Source organism: Mustelus asterias, chromosome 13 (assembly GCF_964213995.1).
Source record: "Mustelus asterias chromosome 13, sMusAst1.hap1.1, whole genome shotgun sequence".
Taxonomy (NCBI): Eukaryota; Metazoa; Chordata; class Chondrichthyes; order Carcharhiniformes; family Triakidae; genus Mustelus; species Mustelus asterias.
In genome coordinates this window covers 66,769,726-66,786,584 of record NC_135813.1, presented here as the reverse complement: position 1 = coordinate 66,786,584, position 16,859 = coordinate 66,769,726, and the positions used below count along the sequence as shown (strand labels likewise).

At 46.5% G+C, this 16,859-nt stretch overlaps 1 protein-coding gene across 2 annotated transcripts in view; it reads left to right on the top strand.

The window, feature by feature from the left end:
• Positions 1 to 16,859, top strand: part of znrf3 (zinc and ring finger 3) — a 254,449-nt gene that overhangs the window by 207,637 nt on the left and 29,953 nt on the right. For both annotated transcript variants that reach the window (XM_078227654.1, XM_078227652.1), the window contains exon 4: positions 6,098 to 6,229. In XM_078227654.1, the coding sequence (XP_078083780.1) occupies positions 6,098 to 6,229 (132 nt within the window). The remainder of the gene's footprint in view (positions 1 to 6,097; positions 6,230 to 16,859) is intronic.

Below are 16,859 nucleotides of genomic sequence, written 5' to 3'. Positions count from 1 at the left end.
GTGGCAGCGGCAATGGGGCTTGAACGGACGGAGAACTCCAGCCTATATTTCTCCAGTTATCTTTTGGATTATTTTATATTCTTTGTCTCAATAGTCGCTCATAGTAAATAATTCCATGTTGAAATATTCCCTTGTGGGAGGGAAAAGACAATCTTGTTTAGTGATCATCTTGACGTTATATTCCGTTGTCAACGCTGGAAACAATCTTTCACTGTTCACCTTTATTGCATCACTACGTATACCAACCAGAGCACTCCTTACCCAAAGCAGTAAAGGCGCGCTTTAAATTATTTTTCTTCCTGCCTTTTTATTCTGGAGGTTCCTGTTCTAAGCTTTTGCCCTTTGCACAACATTTGACATTACCGTGCCAACCTTTCCCCATTGCCCCCAACCCCTCATTGCCGTGAGTCATGTTGGATTTCAAGTGTGGCATTGTGAATCTCACTTGGAGGAGGTGATCGTAGAGGAACGGAGTATATTACATTCCTCCTCCCCAAGGAACCTCCAATATATCAATTCCTACCGCCAACCTGGCTTAGAGAACTCAACTCAATAAAGACTAGGGTTCAATTTGGAGACTTTCTTGATTTGCATGGCTTAGGAACAACAATAGACCCTTTAGACGCTTTCGTCTGTTCTGGCATTCAGTTAGCTCATGGCTATTCTGTATCTTAACTCCATTTCCTGATTTGATTAAATATGTGGGATTATGGGGATAGGGCCTGGGTGGGATTGTTGTCCGTGCAGGCTCAATGGGCTGAATGGCCTCTTTCTGCACTGTAGGGACTCTATGATTCTAATTGCAAGAGCAAAACTGGGCAAGTTCAGAACTGCCTTCTTCAACTGCCTTATTGTGAAGCTTACAGGATACTGCGAGGCCTGGATAGCGTGGGTGTGGAGAGGATGTTTCCACTAGTAGGAAAAAATAGAACCAGAGGGCACAACCTCAGGCTAAAGGGACGATCCTTTAAAACAGAGATGAGGAGGAATTCCTTCAACCAGAGAGTGGTGAATCTGTGGAACTCTTTGTCACAGAAGGCTGAGGAGGCCAGGACATTGAGTGTCTTTAAGACAGAGATAGATAGGTTATTGATTAATAAGGGGATCAGGGGTTATAGGGAAAAGGCAGGAGAATGAGGATGAGAAAAATATCAGCCATGATTGAATGGCGGAGCAGACTCAATGGGCCAAGTGGCCTAATTCTGCTCCTATATCTTATGGTCTTCATTCTGAGATAAGATTGATGCTTTAAGCCCGTCCCACAGTTGTATAATTTTTAAAGACCAGTGACTATCCTTGAAAATTCGGGGTGGGGGGGGTGGGGAACTCAGTTGGATGGACAGTCGATGTGAATCAGATCGATGCCAGCCTGGCGTTCGTTTTCTGTTCTGGCCGGGGTGGATTCAGGACCTGCCTTCTTGCTGCACTCATGGGGGAGTTTGCGGTGCTGCGGAATGGATCCACCTTTGGACAATGAGTTCCTCTCAGTGGATAAGCAGGAACATGATTGTCTGTCTCTGCGTTCATTGGAGACTCAAACAAAACTGCATTCTCAAAAAGTCACACAAGCAGGGCTTAAGAGCAGTGGAAAATGTAAATCCTACTGCTATAGGTTAAAGGAGGAACTGACCAAACATCATGATTGGTGTAAATTGGTTAGCGTAATCTTGTAGCTAAGTATCATGCATCCCTCAGGAAAAAGCAGAACAAACTGTACAGATAATTCCATGTTATTTATAAGATTAAACCATGGGAATGAAGGGTGACTTTCAAGTTTAGGTTTTCGACCAGAACCTGGGCCAATATTTCCCGCTTCTGACTGAAGCATCTTTAAGCCTGAGCGACGTGGCACCCAGTCTGAGCATTTGAGGTGACGTCCCTGCCACGGTCCTTGCCCGACTTCCACGTGTGGAGCAGTGTCCAGCAAGGCCTACTGGACAGCGAGAAAGAGCTGGGAAATAAGGACTAATTTCCCTGACTAATTTTTCCTATCTCCATCACACGGCACTGAACAGGGATCGAGGTCAGGGGTTTTCCTCGGTCCCCGTTTTTAGCCATCAGAAGAACTTCACATTTGAAGGCTGCTGACTGGCTTTTACATGAAGCGGAGCACCCCAGAGAGAAAGTATCTATTTCACTTGCAAAGGTTTCCCTTTCTTGTGTTTCTTAAAGATATTAACTAGGAATGTGCAGCATTGAAAAGAGGCTCGCGCTGTCTAGGCGGCCAATCACTAAAGAAACACTCTTCCCGTCTCTCAGACCCCCTCGATTTCGATCCTGGAATGTACAGGGCTGCAACAAAGCCTGGAGTCTGCACATTCCTCTGTGCATTTGTTTGGCTTCTTTGTAAGATCCAGCATTGAAAAGCCCTCCACCCCTCCAGGTAAACACTGGTATTGCTGCCTGGGCAGGAATGGTAAACGTTGAAGGGAACAGTTTGAACTAGTCAAGAGTCTCAGGGCTAAATTACAATCAGCAGTTGAAAATTAATACAAGATTTATAGCTAGGCCCAAGGACTGTCATTAACTCCATCCTCTTTGATGTTACGGATGGGAAAAGCGCCCTCAGTTGCGAGGAAGAGGAAGCGATAGATAAGGCTCATTGGTTTTTGTTACTGTGCTAACATATACCTGGTCACCAAAGAATGACAATTGCTGAAATTAAAGTCAGTCTGCACAGGAGTTGAAAGATTTAGCCTTTCTTTGTGAAACTGGTTTCGTGCTTGTAAAAGGGAATGATTTAAAATGTTAAAGGCCAGGTCACTGACTGTCTTTAAGACAGAGATAGATAGATTCTTGATTAATAAGGGGATCAGGGGTTATGGGGAAAAGGCAGGAGAATGGGGATGAGAAAAATATCAGCCATGGTTGAATGGCGGAGCAGACTCAATGGGCCGAGTGGCCTAATTCTGCTCCTATGTTTTATAGTCTTATGGTCGAAAGGCCAATCTGATTCCTCAAATTGGGCAAACTTGTCTGCTCCTTATGCATTGGCTTATACACCTTAAAACTCCCCAGGCTCAGGGTGAAGAGGGATTAGTTGAATTGAAGAGAAGGGGAGAGGCCAAAGAGTTGCCAGTGTGAGCCGGAAGAGTCAGAGATGGGGGGAGTGTCGGTGCAGATGGATGGGCAGTTAGGTAGATTTTTAAGTTCATACATGGAGCATGGGCATCATTGGCTGGGCCAGCATTTATTGCCCATCCCTGGTTGCACTTGGAGAGCAGTTGAGAGTCAACCACAATGCTGTGGCTCTGGAGTCACATGTAGGCCAGACCAGGTAAGGACAGCAGATTTCCTCCACGAAAGGGCATTAGTGAACCAGATGGGTTTTTCCGACAATTGACAATGGTTTCATGGTCATCAGTAGATTCTTAATTCCAGATATTTTTATTGAATTCAAATTCCACCATCTGCCGTGGCGGGATTTGAACCTGGGTCTCCAAAACGTTAGCTGAGTTTCTGGATTAATAATCAAGGGATAATGCCACGAGGCCACTGCCTCCTGGGTTTGGTTTCTTTGTGACCTGGGTGGGGAACGACAGGCTGGGGGCAATTGAATGTCAGGCAGTGACCTTTAACGTAATCTTTGCAGGCGTAGCAATTTGATTGGTCTGTAAAAACCCAGTTGTCAATATTCTTATTAAGTGTGAAGTCTCACAGTTGTGAATTTGGAAAGTGCTTAACATTAACCAGAACACGCCACTCTTAATATAGAAATTCAAAATGCTCCCTGACATTGCCTAGAATTACATCACTAACTTGGTAGCCTTCAATGTTTTTAATCTTCTTCAATATAGGAGTAATGTGGAGCACACTTCTAGAACTTGAGGTGCTCTTAGAGCTGTTCTGAGGTCTTCAGGAATAAAAAAATGAATTTCCAATTTGTAGCAAGCAGCCTTGGAGAAGAATCGCAGGGGCAATAAAAAGAAAATTGTATTCCAAACAAAAAATGTTCCCCTCATAATTTTTTTTTAAATGGGACATGGGATAAAAAGCTGTTTGACTGACAGTCGAGAATCATCCAATCGGATAACGAGTTTATTCCCTTTCCAATTGGTGCTCTGCAAGTGTTGACCAATGATATGGGTCCGTTGGAGGTCATGTGATGAAATCTCTAGGAACATGAGTTGGCAACTTTATTTACATGAGGCGGGGTTTTCCACTCACCTCCACAGTGTGTTTCGTGACAGCAGAGTTGGCCCACCATTGGCTTGCAGCGGCATCTCCTGGTCCCGCCGTTGTCAACGGGTTTCCATTGTATGCAACCCCTGCCGCCGGGAAGCCCTCAGTGGAGGGTTGCTGTCGCCAGAATGCAAGTTCTTGCCGGCAGAACGACCAGGAAATTCCAGCCGGAGGTACTTGCTGTCACAGATCATAGATCTATAGTCAAGGCTATTGGGCAGTAGTCAGCACAAGTGCTGCCAATATTATCTCAGCTTCTAGTTTGATGTGAGTGGTGTTTCAAACTGAACACATCCTGTAAGATAATATCACTCCTCAATCCAAGGAATTGTCTGTGACGCCATGCAGGTTTTCCAATATAAGTAACATTGGCTTGACCGTTGTGGTGTAACTGCATCCTGAAATTCTAGGCCCCTGAATGACTCCATGGGATAGTAATGAAAGAGTGTGAATGTGATTCTGAAATTCTACTCTATTATTTTAGTAGAGATATTCAAACATTTATTTCCAAATGTCTCCATCAAAATAGCAGAAAGAAGAATTTCATAAAAACACATCATCCTGAGCTCTAATGAGTAATCCAAAGGCTTGAGTTTCTCAAAGGGTCTTTAGGCTCTTCATGCGACCATATGACGTTTGTAACTGGTTGATACAGGAACTACTTCAACACGCTTCCCCCTCTCAATGCAGTTTTGCCTCCACGCTGTCATTTCCAACTGTTTAGACAGTTTTCGGGCACTTTGATCTCCTCTAACCCATGGCACGCAATGGGCTGGATTGAATGGAGCCACCAGAACAGGTTAGGTGGCAGACAGGCCCACAAAATCTCAGGGGAGGCCGCACATCTCCTTCCTGCCATCAGGAAACTGACCCCCATTGAGTCAGCGGCAAGAATAGGCCCACTCGCTGGTTAAGTAGCCACTTAAAGGTCAGTATCCCCGACTGTGCCAGGATTTGGTGGTAGCTCAGGAACTTTCCTGAACTCTGGTGGGTCTCCCATGCCTCCTGAAGGGCACCCAGCAAATCCTGTCAGGTTTGTCAGTCATCTCTCAGTCTTTCAAAGGCCTTAGTGCCTGAAAGAGAGAGCTGGCGTTGGAAAAGGGTGTGCCCATTGGGACGCTCCATCCATGTCCTTGCATCTCACACACCCCCCCGCACCCCCCCCCCCCCCAACTCATGACTCCCATCTCGTCCTTACTAACCCATGCCCTGGTTTCTTCATCGATTCCAAGGGCAGAATTTTATTCCCCTCCCCAGGCGTGTTCTGAGGTGGGAGTGGGTGCATAAAATTAAATGGACAGTGCCTGGTTGGCCAGGGGGTATATTGTCCCTCTCCCCCTGGGGGCTGTACTTTGCTCCCCTAGTGGGTCCCCTTGACTGCTTCAAGTTTTTAAAAAGCTGTTGTAAACCTCGCCAACAGTGAGGTGAGAACACATTGCGGGGAAACCCTATAATTACATTAAAATTTATTGAAATGAGGTTCGCGCACCTCTAGACAGGAACCTTTGCCACATCATCAACGAGGGACATGGGAAATCAGAAAACAAGATCTCACCAGCAAGACGCTTGTTTTTTGACTCTGGTGGAATCTTGGGCCTATGTCGCCGTTTACGCTGACAGCTGATGTGGACTCACAATCCCCCCCGTTAACTGTTTCTCCCTCCACAGGTGCTGCCAGACATGCTGAGAATTTCCGGCATTTTCTATTTTTATTCCAGCTTTCCAGCATCGGCAATATTTTGTTTGTTTTATTCGAAAGGGGATAGAAGGCTATGCTGACAGGGGGTTGGCTGAAGGAGGATGAGATGTGGAGCATTAACACTGGGCAGCAATCTGTTGGAGTGAATGGTCAGTGCTGTAAATGGCACATAACTCTCTGCTAACCATGCTGACATCACTTTCTTCTGTCCTGCAGTTGAACCAAGGCTCAGAAGACCCACTGAAACGGCCTGTGGTTTATGTGAAAGGCATTGACGCGGTGAGATTGATGAACATCGTGAACAAGCAGAAAGTGGCACGAGCGCGAATCCAACATCGCCCACCACGGGTAAGGGCCGGAATTTCCATCATTGTTTTCCTGTTCAATGCTCTCACTTTTGCCTGAATGTGAGTGAGGAGTCCTGCAGGTGCACGGTGCCGATGAAAATGATTTCCCCCTCTGACCGAGGCACCATTAAGTATCAGAATTTTTTAGTTTTCGTTGTCTCAATCAGTGTGCACTTTAGATAGTCGGGAACTAAAAGGTCCAAAAAGACGTGCTGGTTGGGTGCACTGGTCATACTAAATTCTCCCTCAGTGTACCCAAACAGGTGCCGGAGTATGGTGACGAAGGGATTTTCACAGTAACTTCATTGCAGTGTTAATGTAAGCCTACTTGTGACACTAATAAATAAACTTTAGTTTCTTAACACCTCCTGAGAACAAGGGTTTCCTGCGGTCACTGCAGATTGGGCGACATTATAAAGCTATCAGGAAGATTTCCAGTATTTTGCTGGTTCATTGAATGAATGAATGAATCAGTGACTATTGGTGCAAAAACACCCCAAACAAATTCATCAGGAATACCCAGAAACCATGGTTGACAAAGTTCACCAGCAATCCTTTCGACTTGTTTTTTGCTATCTTGCGGGTCCCATAGTTCCTTTTCTAATGAAATACATGGGGCTCGAATTGCATCACAGAAGGTGGACATTTTTTTAAGCTATAGATCGAAGCATAGAGTCAAGGTCAAATTTAAGTTTATTTATTGGTGTCACAAGTAGGCTTACCTTAACACTGCAATGAAGTTACTTTGAAAATCCCCTCGTCACCACACTCCAGCACCTGTTCGGGTACACTGAGGGAGAATTTAGCACGGCCAATGCACCTAACCAGCACGTTTTTCGGACTGTGGGAGGAAACCGGAACACCCGGAGGAAACCCACACAGACACGAGGAGAACGTGAAGACTCCGCACAGACAGCGACCCAAACCGGGAATCGAACCCGGGTCCCTGGTGCGTGTCACTCAGTCAGGAGAAAGATGCGCAGTAACCTGCAAAGGAGCAGTGGAAGGTAAGATATAGGACAGAAATGTGGTTCACTGTGAGCGTTTCGGCATCGTGATCCTTCTTCCTGTTGGGGCCTTCCAGGGCACATTGAATAGATGTGGTAAGAAAATAAGGTCCCTCGATATTCAGCAAACACTCTCAGCTTATGAGAAATGGCAGCTCATTAATCTTACCAGTTCCTATTGTGAATTATTTATAGCTCATTTCTTTTGTAAGAATACTTTTACGCGGATTTAATTTCATGCCTTTTGTGATTACAACATTTTGCCGATAGCTGTGTCGGAACAGCTTTCTCGTTTTTCTCAGTGCTGCCCCTTTGGCTCCATTCTTTCTTTTAAAAAAAAAAGATGTGTTTGGTTTGGATTACTCTGTTTTATGCCTTTTTTTAAAATCTGGGAGGTGTTTTTCATTCCTTCCACAGAAGGGGCCATTTCATCCTTTTCTTCCTCACCACCCCCCCCCCCCCCCCCCCCCCCCCCCACCCGAATGGAAAATGGGAGGTTTGAAAACATTTGTGACTGGTTTCATTTCTTTGTCTGCGGCGAAGGCCCAAGTCTTGCCTCTGTGCTATTTTGCCACAGGCTTGATTGCCGGACTTGATGGATCAGTAGAATTAAAGATCAAAAGAATATTTTCATAGGGTAGTGGCATTGAACCGCCAAGTGGCTGTGGGCTGCAGGCAGGACTCTCTCTCTCGTCACAACTTTAAAAGAATAAATGTTGGGGGGGGGGTTTAAATATCAAAATGTAATGAATGTACATGACTTCAAATTGTTTAATCAACTGTAGCAGTAAAATATCTAGATTTAGACTCTCTCCTGAGATCTCTAAATGGTGAATCCCAGTTGCTGTAATGTACGTGGTTGATCCAGTCTACATTGACAAACGGCACGGTGGCACAGTGGTTAGCACTGCTGCCTCACACCGCCAGGGATCTGGGTTCAATTCCCAACTTGGGCCTGTGTGGAGTCTGCACATTCTCCCCGTGTCTGCGTGGGTTTGCTCCAGGTGCTCCCCCCCCTCAGTCCGAAAGACGTGATGGTTAGGTGCATTGGCCATCCTAAATTCTCCCTCAGTGTACCTGAACAGGCGCCGGAGTGTGGCGACAAGGGGATTTTCACAGTAACTTAATTGCAGTGTTAACGTACACCTACTTGTGACACTAATAAATAAACTTTAAATGCTTATTAGTTTGCAGCTCTGTCTAAACTACTTAATGCATTCCAAAAAGGTGCAGTATCCTATCATTCTTCCAAGACTCGTGCAAGGCTATAGGTCATGACCTTCAAATTCAAGAAAATGGAGTTCAAATGCTGCCAGCCAAAGGAATTGGTGACCGATGCTTCCCACTCTGTTACGGTAGATGAGGACACCGTCCTTTCCATTTTGAGATCTGGTTTTGAACCCAGCTCAAAGTCTCCCTCTTTCTGATCACTGTACAGGCAGCTAAGACAATTTGGAAAGGTTTGAACCCAACTCCAAACTGGGCATTCACCTGCTGAGAAAGATGGCCACAATTCAACGAGTAATCGGCAAGTTCCCCCAAAGGGAGCACAAAGATGCCTGCTGTGGGAATAGGAAAAGTCCCACTGTGCGGTGTGGAGACTGGAATTGAGACAGATGGGCCGGATTCTCCGACCTCACCCGTGGCTGGGATTCTCCAGCCCTGCTGCAGTGAATGGAGATTTGGCTGAGCGCCAAATTCCCCCTTCTTGCTGGCAACAGTGAAACCATTGTCAATTATTGGAAAAACCCATCTGGTTCACTAATGTCCTTTAGGGAAGGAAATCTGCCGTCCTTACCTGGTCTGGGCTGACATGAGACTCCAGAGCTACAGCAACATGGTTGACTCTGAAAGACGCTCTCAGGGATGGGCAATAAATGCTGGCCCAGCCAGTGATGCCCCATCTCATGAACGATTAAAAAAAAATTCCAAGTTCCACGCAGCTATTGCACAGACTGGTTGCTGCGATGTCTGTTGAGAGTAGAACTGGAACTGCACAAAAGCTCACTATCAGGGAAAGCCACATATCAACAATTCTGGATCAACCTAGAAAGGCCCTTAGTTATTGCAAGTTTTCAAACTTCTTAGAACCGCCCACCAGTAGGATGTACTCCACAAAAGTGTTGTCGCTTCAAACTCTCTTTGTTAGTCATCACTGTCTGGGTCAGGGCTGCTGGAATCTCTCTCGCCCTCTATCCTATTGCAGATCTTGCCTTCTGTTCTTTCCCCTTCTTCCACCCACATCCTCCCCCACCCTCGTCGCCCCACCTCACCTCCCTTCTCCAGCTTCTGTACTGTTTGAAACCTGTCACCTCTCTCTCAATTTTCTCCAGTTCCAATGAAAGGCCCTCGCCCTGCAACCTTCGCTCTGTTTTTCTTTCCACGGAGGCGGGCTGACCTGTTAAGCATTTTTATACTTGTAGATTTCCAGCCTCCTGAGTATTTTGTTTTTGTGTCTGCTGGAATATGTATTGGGCGTGGAACGTCTGCGACCATCTCATTGGCACCCAGTGTTTTTTCTCTGTACTTTGCCACCCTCCCAAATTCACAAAGAATCCATTGTTTTATGCAATGTTTCTAGCTGCACCTTTGTTCCTGTGAAGTGCCTTGGGGCAGTTCACTGCGTCAAAGACAGTACACAAATGAAAATTGTTTGCCTGTACAAAATACACCATAAAGCCCGACCTACACCTCGAGTGAAAATACAGGCTCCTGATAACTTCGCTACAATATTCCTGACAGAATACGAAACAGTAATCTTTCAAACCAAAAGAGAAAATGCTGGAAAATCTCAGCAGGTCTGGCAGCATCTGTAAGGAGAGAAAAGAGCTGACGTTTCGAGTCCAGATGACTCTTTGTCAAAGCTATTTGACAAAGGGTCATCTACTTGACAAAGAGTCATCTGGACTCAAAACGTCAGCTCTTTTCTCTCCTTACAGATGCTGCCAGACCTGCTGAGATTTGCCAGCATTTTCTCTTTTGGTTTCAAGTTCCAGCATCCACAGTAATTTGCTTTTATCCTTTCAAACCTGACCTAGCCCCACACACAGCGCTCCCCCCACCCTCTGACACATGCTAAATTTCCCCTTAGTGTCCAAAGATGTGTATGTTTGGTGGATTAGCATTGCTAAGTTGCCCCTTAGTGTTGCAAGATATGTCGGTTAGGGGGATTATATCAATGCAAGTCTTTCTTGCGGCACAGTAGCACAGTGGTTAGCACTGCTGCTTCACAGCTCCTGGGACCTGGGTTCGATTCCCGGCTTGGGTCACTGTCTGTGTGGAGTTTGCACATTCTCCTCGTGTCTGCGTGGGTTTCCTCCGGGTGCTCCGGTTTCCTCCCACAGTCCAAAGATGTGCGGGTTAGGTTGATTGGCCATGCTAAAAATTGCCCTTTGTGTCCTGAGATGCGTAGGTTAGAGGGATTCGTGGGTAAATATGTAGGGATATGGGGGTCGGGCCTGGGTGGGTTTGTGGTTGGTGCAGACTCGATGGGCCGAGTGGCCTCTTTCTGTACTGTAGGGTTTCTATGTTTCTATGTTCTATGTTCTTCCTTTCTTGTGGCTGCTAGCACTTATGTAGGCATGTTGTCCTAGTATGGTTGGAGAGCTGGGGAATGTTATGGGCCAGGTGTATAGTGACAGAAACGTGAGTCTTGGTGAGCTATCTAACTGCTGGGGCATCACAGCAGCGAACAACACTTCAGAAATACTTTATTAGCTGCAAAGCAATTTGGGATGTCCAAAGGTTTGAAGAGGTGCTATATAAGAATAAGCACAGTAGTTAGCACCGCTGCCTCATAGCGCCAGAGACCTGAGTTTGATTCCACCCTTGGGTGACTGTGTGGAGTTTGCACATTCTCCCCATCTCTGCGTGAGTTTCCTCCAGGTGCTCTGGTTTCCTCCCCACACTCCAAAGATGTGCAGGTTAGGTGGATTGGCCATGTTAACTTGCCCCTTAGTGTCCAAAATGCATTGGTTAAGTGGATTGGCTGTGCTAAATTGCCCCTTGGCATCCAAAGATGTGTAGATTAGGGGGATTAACTATGGTAAATCTGTGGGGTTACAGAGATAGGACAGGGGAGAGGAGCCTGGGAAAGATACCCCGTCAGAGCATCGGTGCAGACTCAATGGGCCGAATGGCCTCCTCTGTACTCTCGGGATTCTGAGGTATGTCAGCCACCACAAGGGAAAACCATATGCCTGGCTACACCGGCGACCTGAGGACACTTGTCACATCCAAACCTGACCCTGCCCTCACCCGACTGGGAGACAAGCCCACCTCCTGCAAGGGTCACTAGATAATGATCAGCAGCAGGAACCCAGCATCTTTAGCCAAAGGGATACTGAACCCGGCTGTAGCAACCCCACAGAGTGATCAGCTAACTCAGCACGGAGCAGAGATTGAACCCAGGGACCGTCATTTAGTTTAAGTGAACTTCAAAGGAGATCTATTGAGCTTCAAACGCTTATGCATAATATCATATTTAACATTCCTACGGAGGCTTGGGCACGGATTAATCGACAGCTGGTATTTGTAAAGCTCTGCAAGCCAGCTGAAAGGCAATTAGTTGAAAATCATATTACCAGAAGTTCTCTTATCTCTAAATTATCTACAAACACTTTGGACACCACACAGCTTTGGCCTTTCTTGCGTTTTTGATAACGTGGGCTTACTGCACCATCTATAAGGAAAGCAGCAAGGTGGTTGATCAGATACGGAGCAGCTTCGATACAACTGAGGCTGCTGTGTCCAGATATATCAAACATGGGCCTGATGAACACCCACTTCACTGTGAGGGAGGGGGCTCAGTGGTCTGCCAAGAAGCCGACTTTCACTAAGGTTAGAAATAAAAGCGGAAAAACGCGGGATAAACTCAACAGGTCAAGCAGCATCTGTGGAGAGAGGTATGGAGTTAACGTTCTGAGTCCAATCTGACTCTTCTCAGAACCGGAGAGAAGTAGAAAGAGACAGGGTTTTGTGTTGTCGAGAAAGGGAGGAGGGGCAGGTGGGGCAAAATAGAAGGTTCGGGGTCAGGTTAGAGGGCAGGAGAGAGCAAATGACAAAGATGTAATGAAATACAAGAAAATGGATACGGTAATAACAGTATTAAAGATTAACCATAGAATCCGTACAGCGCAGAGGTAGGCCACTTTGCACATTGAGTCTTCACCAACTCTCTGAAGGAACAGGCCCACCCACCCCTGTAACCCCGCTCATTTACCATGGCCACTGCACCTAACCCACACATCTTTGGACTGTGGGAGGAAACCGGAGCACCCGGAGGAAACCCACATGGGGAGAATGTACAAATTCCACACAGACAGTCACCCGAGGCCAGAATGGAACCTGGGTCCCTGGCACTGTGAGGCAGAATGTCCTCAAAAACGGATAGAATGGTGCACTGGTTGGGAAAAACGGAGAAAGTGGGGCACCTTTTTTAAAGGGTGCTCTGAAACAAGAAATTCAAGATGGAATCCCTCCAACACTCACCCCACCCTCTTCAACACCCCCCACCACCACACACCCCCATGCCCCTCCCACCACCACTACCCTCCCATTCCCCTCCCCACCATCACACACCCCCATCCCCCCACCGCCGCAACATCCACTTTCCTGCCATCATCCCCATCTCCACCGCCCACCCCCGATGGAATATCCACCTTCCACTGCTTTGTGAGACACCTCCATTCAATCCACAAGCATGACTCCGGCCTTCCTGTTGCTCTTTCAGTTCACCGTCTTGCTCTCATTTCTGTCCTTGGCCTGCTACACTGCCCCAGTGAAGCCCAACACAAGATGGAGGTACAGCATCTAATTTTCTGATTAGGCACTTTACAACCTTTTGGACTCATGGTTGAGTTAAACGACTTCAAACTATGAACTTTGTCCTCCATTCATACTGTTCAACCACCCCACAGCGCATCCACAAATGATGAAGCAGCATTTCCCTCTATCGAGCATTACTTGGAGGACACACAATGTACTCAGTGACGCTAAGAACCAAGCTAGTTGAGTCAAGAAAAACACAGCTGCCGGACTGGGCTTGCATCAGGTGGTGAGGGACCCAAAAAAAGGAATAAAACACTTGACCACCTCTTCATCAACTTAGCTGTCAAAATATGTCTGTCCACAATAGCATTGGTAGGAATAGGCCTTGTAAAGATAAATGTGTCTCCCCACCATGAGCATATTCTCCATTATGTAGTGTGACACTACCACCCTATTGAGTATGGCAGACAAAGGATACATCAAGCTACCCAAGACTGGGCATCCTCGAGGCGCTGTAGGTCATTAGCAGCAGTGGAATTGTACACCACCTCATTTACAAGGCTCAATTCAGGAGTGTGATGGAAAATGCACTACTTGTTTAGATAGGTGCAGCCAGAAGAACATTTAAGAAACTGGAACACATACTGAGCGTATAATTTGTTAAATTAACAGCTTTCATATCAGGCCCCAAATCCTTGGATGGCATGGTGGCACAGTGATTAGCACTGCTGCCTCACAGCGCCTGGGACCCGGGTTCAATTCCCACCTCAGGTGACTGTCTGTGTGGAGTTTGCACATTCTCCCCGTGTCTGCGTGGGTTTCCTCCAGGTGCTCCGGTTTCCTCCCACACTCCAAAGTGGTGCAGGTTAGATAGATTGGCCATGCTCAATTGTCTCTTAGTGTCCCAAGATACCTGGGTTAGGGAGATTAGCGAGGTTACGGAGATAGGGCCTGAGTAAGATACTCTGTTGGAGAGTCGGTGCAGACTCGATGGGCCGAATCGTCTTTCTGCGTTGTTGGGATTCTATGACCAACACTGCCTCCAGTAGTGGCTTAATAACAACTTGCATTGATATTTTGCCTTCAACAATTGTCAAATGTCTGTCTGCCACACGTATGATGATGAAGATGAACTGAATTCATAGAAACAAAATCCCTACAGTGCAGAAGGAGGCCATTCGGCCCATTGAGTTTGCACTGACCACAATCCCACCCCAGACCCTATCCACACAACTCCGCACGTTTACCCCGCTAATCCATCTAAGCTACACATCCCGGGACACTAAGGGGCAATTTAGCGTGGCCAATCAACCTAACCCACACATCTTCGGACTGTGGGAAAAAACTGGAGCACCCGGAGGAAACCCACGCAGACACGGGGAGAATGTGCAAACTCCCACACAGACAGTGACCCAAGCTGGGAATTGAACCCAGGTCGCTGGAGCTGTGAGGCAGTAGTGCTAGCCACCGTGACATCCAGTGAGAGTAAGTCCAGTAAGACTGTTTGATTTCCACCATCAAGAATGTTGTGGGAACTTCCCCATCACCATCCTGCCTTGGATATATATCCCTTCATCATGACTGGCTCAGTTCGCAATTGGGCACCATTATGGAAGATGCCAGCACCATAGGGGCGGCAGTGGTTCAAAGAGAATGCTCACATCTGCCTTCTCGGGACATTCTAGAATGGGCAATAAATGTGGCCTTTTCAGCATTACCCACATCCCAAGCAAGAAATTGAAAGGCTCCATTCTGTGAATAGCCAGGAGCAAACGTTGCCAAATTTTAAATAATTCCTCAGCGCAATGTGTGGAAATACCTGGCCTCTGATTATTATTATTCTTCTCTTCTGTTAGTCGCTGTTGATCTCTGTTAGACTCTAGCTATAGACTTCTATTGTTTTAGCGCCTACTTGGCCTTTCTGATAGGTCTTTCATCTCTGCCCTATTTGCATTATGCTTTTCCAAAGTAATTCAAGATCAGAATTAAGACCAGAGTTGGTGCAGATTGCTGCAGAAATGAGAACACAAAATAACATTTCTTTTCAAAAGCAATTGCTCCAATATTGACCACACAGGATGCACATAGTGATTCACCGGCTCTCCACAGTTGGCCCACAGATGGAGTTCTCATATTTATTTCACTGTGACTGAAGAGTAATAATTTCAGCAAAGGTTTTGCAAAGATTTCATAGAATAGAATCCCTACAGGAGACCATTCGGCCCATCGATCCAACAAACACACCCTATCCCTATAACCCCAAGTATTTACCTTGCTAATCCCCCTGACGCTAAGGGAGCAATTTAGCATGGCCAATCCACTTATCCCGCACATCTTTCAGAGTGTGGGAGAAAACCGGAGCACCCAGAGGAAACCCACGCAAACATGGGCAGGGGAATTTTCCTGCTCTGCCCGACACAGGAATCATGGCAGGCAGGGGGGTGTAGACCATGCAACGGTCCATTGACCTCGGGCAAGATTTTTCAGTTTTATGCAAACACGACTGGAAAATCCCGCCCAGGGAGAACATGCAAATTCCACACAGAGAGTCACCCAAGGCCGGAATTGAACCCGGGTCTCTGGCACTGTGAAGCTACAGTGCACTATGCCACTGTGCCATCCAAACAATGGCGTCCAACATGGATACTCTCCCACCCCCCCCCCCCCACAATCCCCTCCACACCCCTGCATGCCACCACCACCACCCCAATCTCCTCACAATGATGCAAAAATTAACAAGACCTAAGTGGGATTGAAAGAAATGTGCGCTGTCCAGCCCCAAAGCTATAAGCGACATGGTATAAGCTTCCAGCAAAGCCAGTTTCCATCAATGTTGACCAGCTCCCTTCATGGATCATCCAGTTAACAATGGGTACTGAAGATCATCACGATAAATACACACATAGATGATTAAATGTGCTATTGATGGGCCCATGGTGCTGCCACCATGGGAACGGCATCTGTGGAATGTGACTCGTTATGGCTGCGAAATGTCGGCTGTGGCATTATATTGATATCCTGGAGTTTAGCGGGATTAGTTTCGGGATTTTGGGGGGGAAATCAATACATCCCTTTTGCACTCTCTTGAGAGGATTAAAGAGAAAATTAATGAAAAACATTGTGCAGTTATTTTTCCACTCATAATCAAATGTGTAAATTATATCATAACGTATAGTTAGACCGAAACGCCATAAACAGCCCATGTCCAATCCCTACTCTTTCTGTGAATGAGAAGAGGCCTGTAGCGTTATTCATGAAGGAGGCGCCCCTTTGGTTAGACACAGTCAATCTAACAAATTAGGCAAAATACAGTTGTAAGTTCCGTGCTGAATAAGGATTGCCGTCACTTGAATGAAATCCGTCGCCCCTATCATCCAGCCACCCAGGGTGAAAAACACTGCCTGCTGACAAAGACTTTCAGAAAATAAAAGGTAGATGACTTGCTGCGCTGGTATCGCTGAAGTATCCCATGCCTTTGACCTAAATTTCTGCAAAAGTACCCCCCGCCACCCCCCCCCCACTCCCCAACCGATGATGTCTCCAGTCCTCCAGAAACCAACTAAACAGAAGTGTAACTGAAAAATTAATTTGACACTTTGCCTGCCAAACCTTGCTGCGAAATTAAAATCCATAGGGGCTGACATGAAAGATGAGTTCATGACAGGAGAATGCCTTTGAAATGTGCTTCTCAATATAATGAATAACTCTGGCTGAGGCTTCACTGTGTGGCTAGGCCTCCACCTGCTGGCCACTGCGTTTCTAAGCCAAGCCATCTCACCATTATTTGCTTCTGTTAAATAGTTCAATGTCGCCGAATTTGTCTTGCCAGATTTTTAAAAAAATACTTGCCTTAAT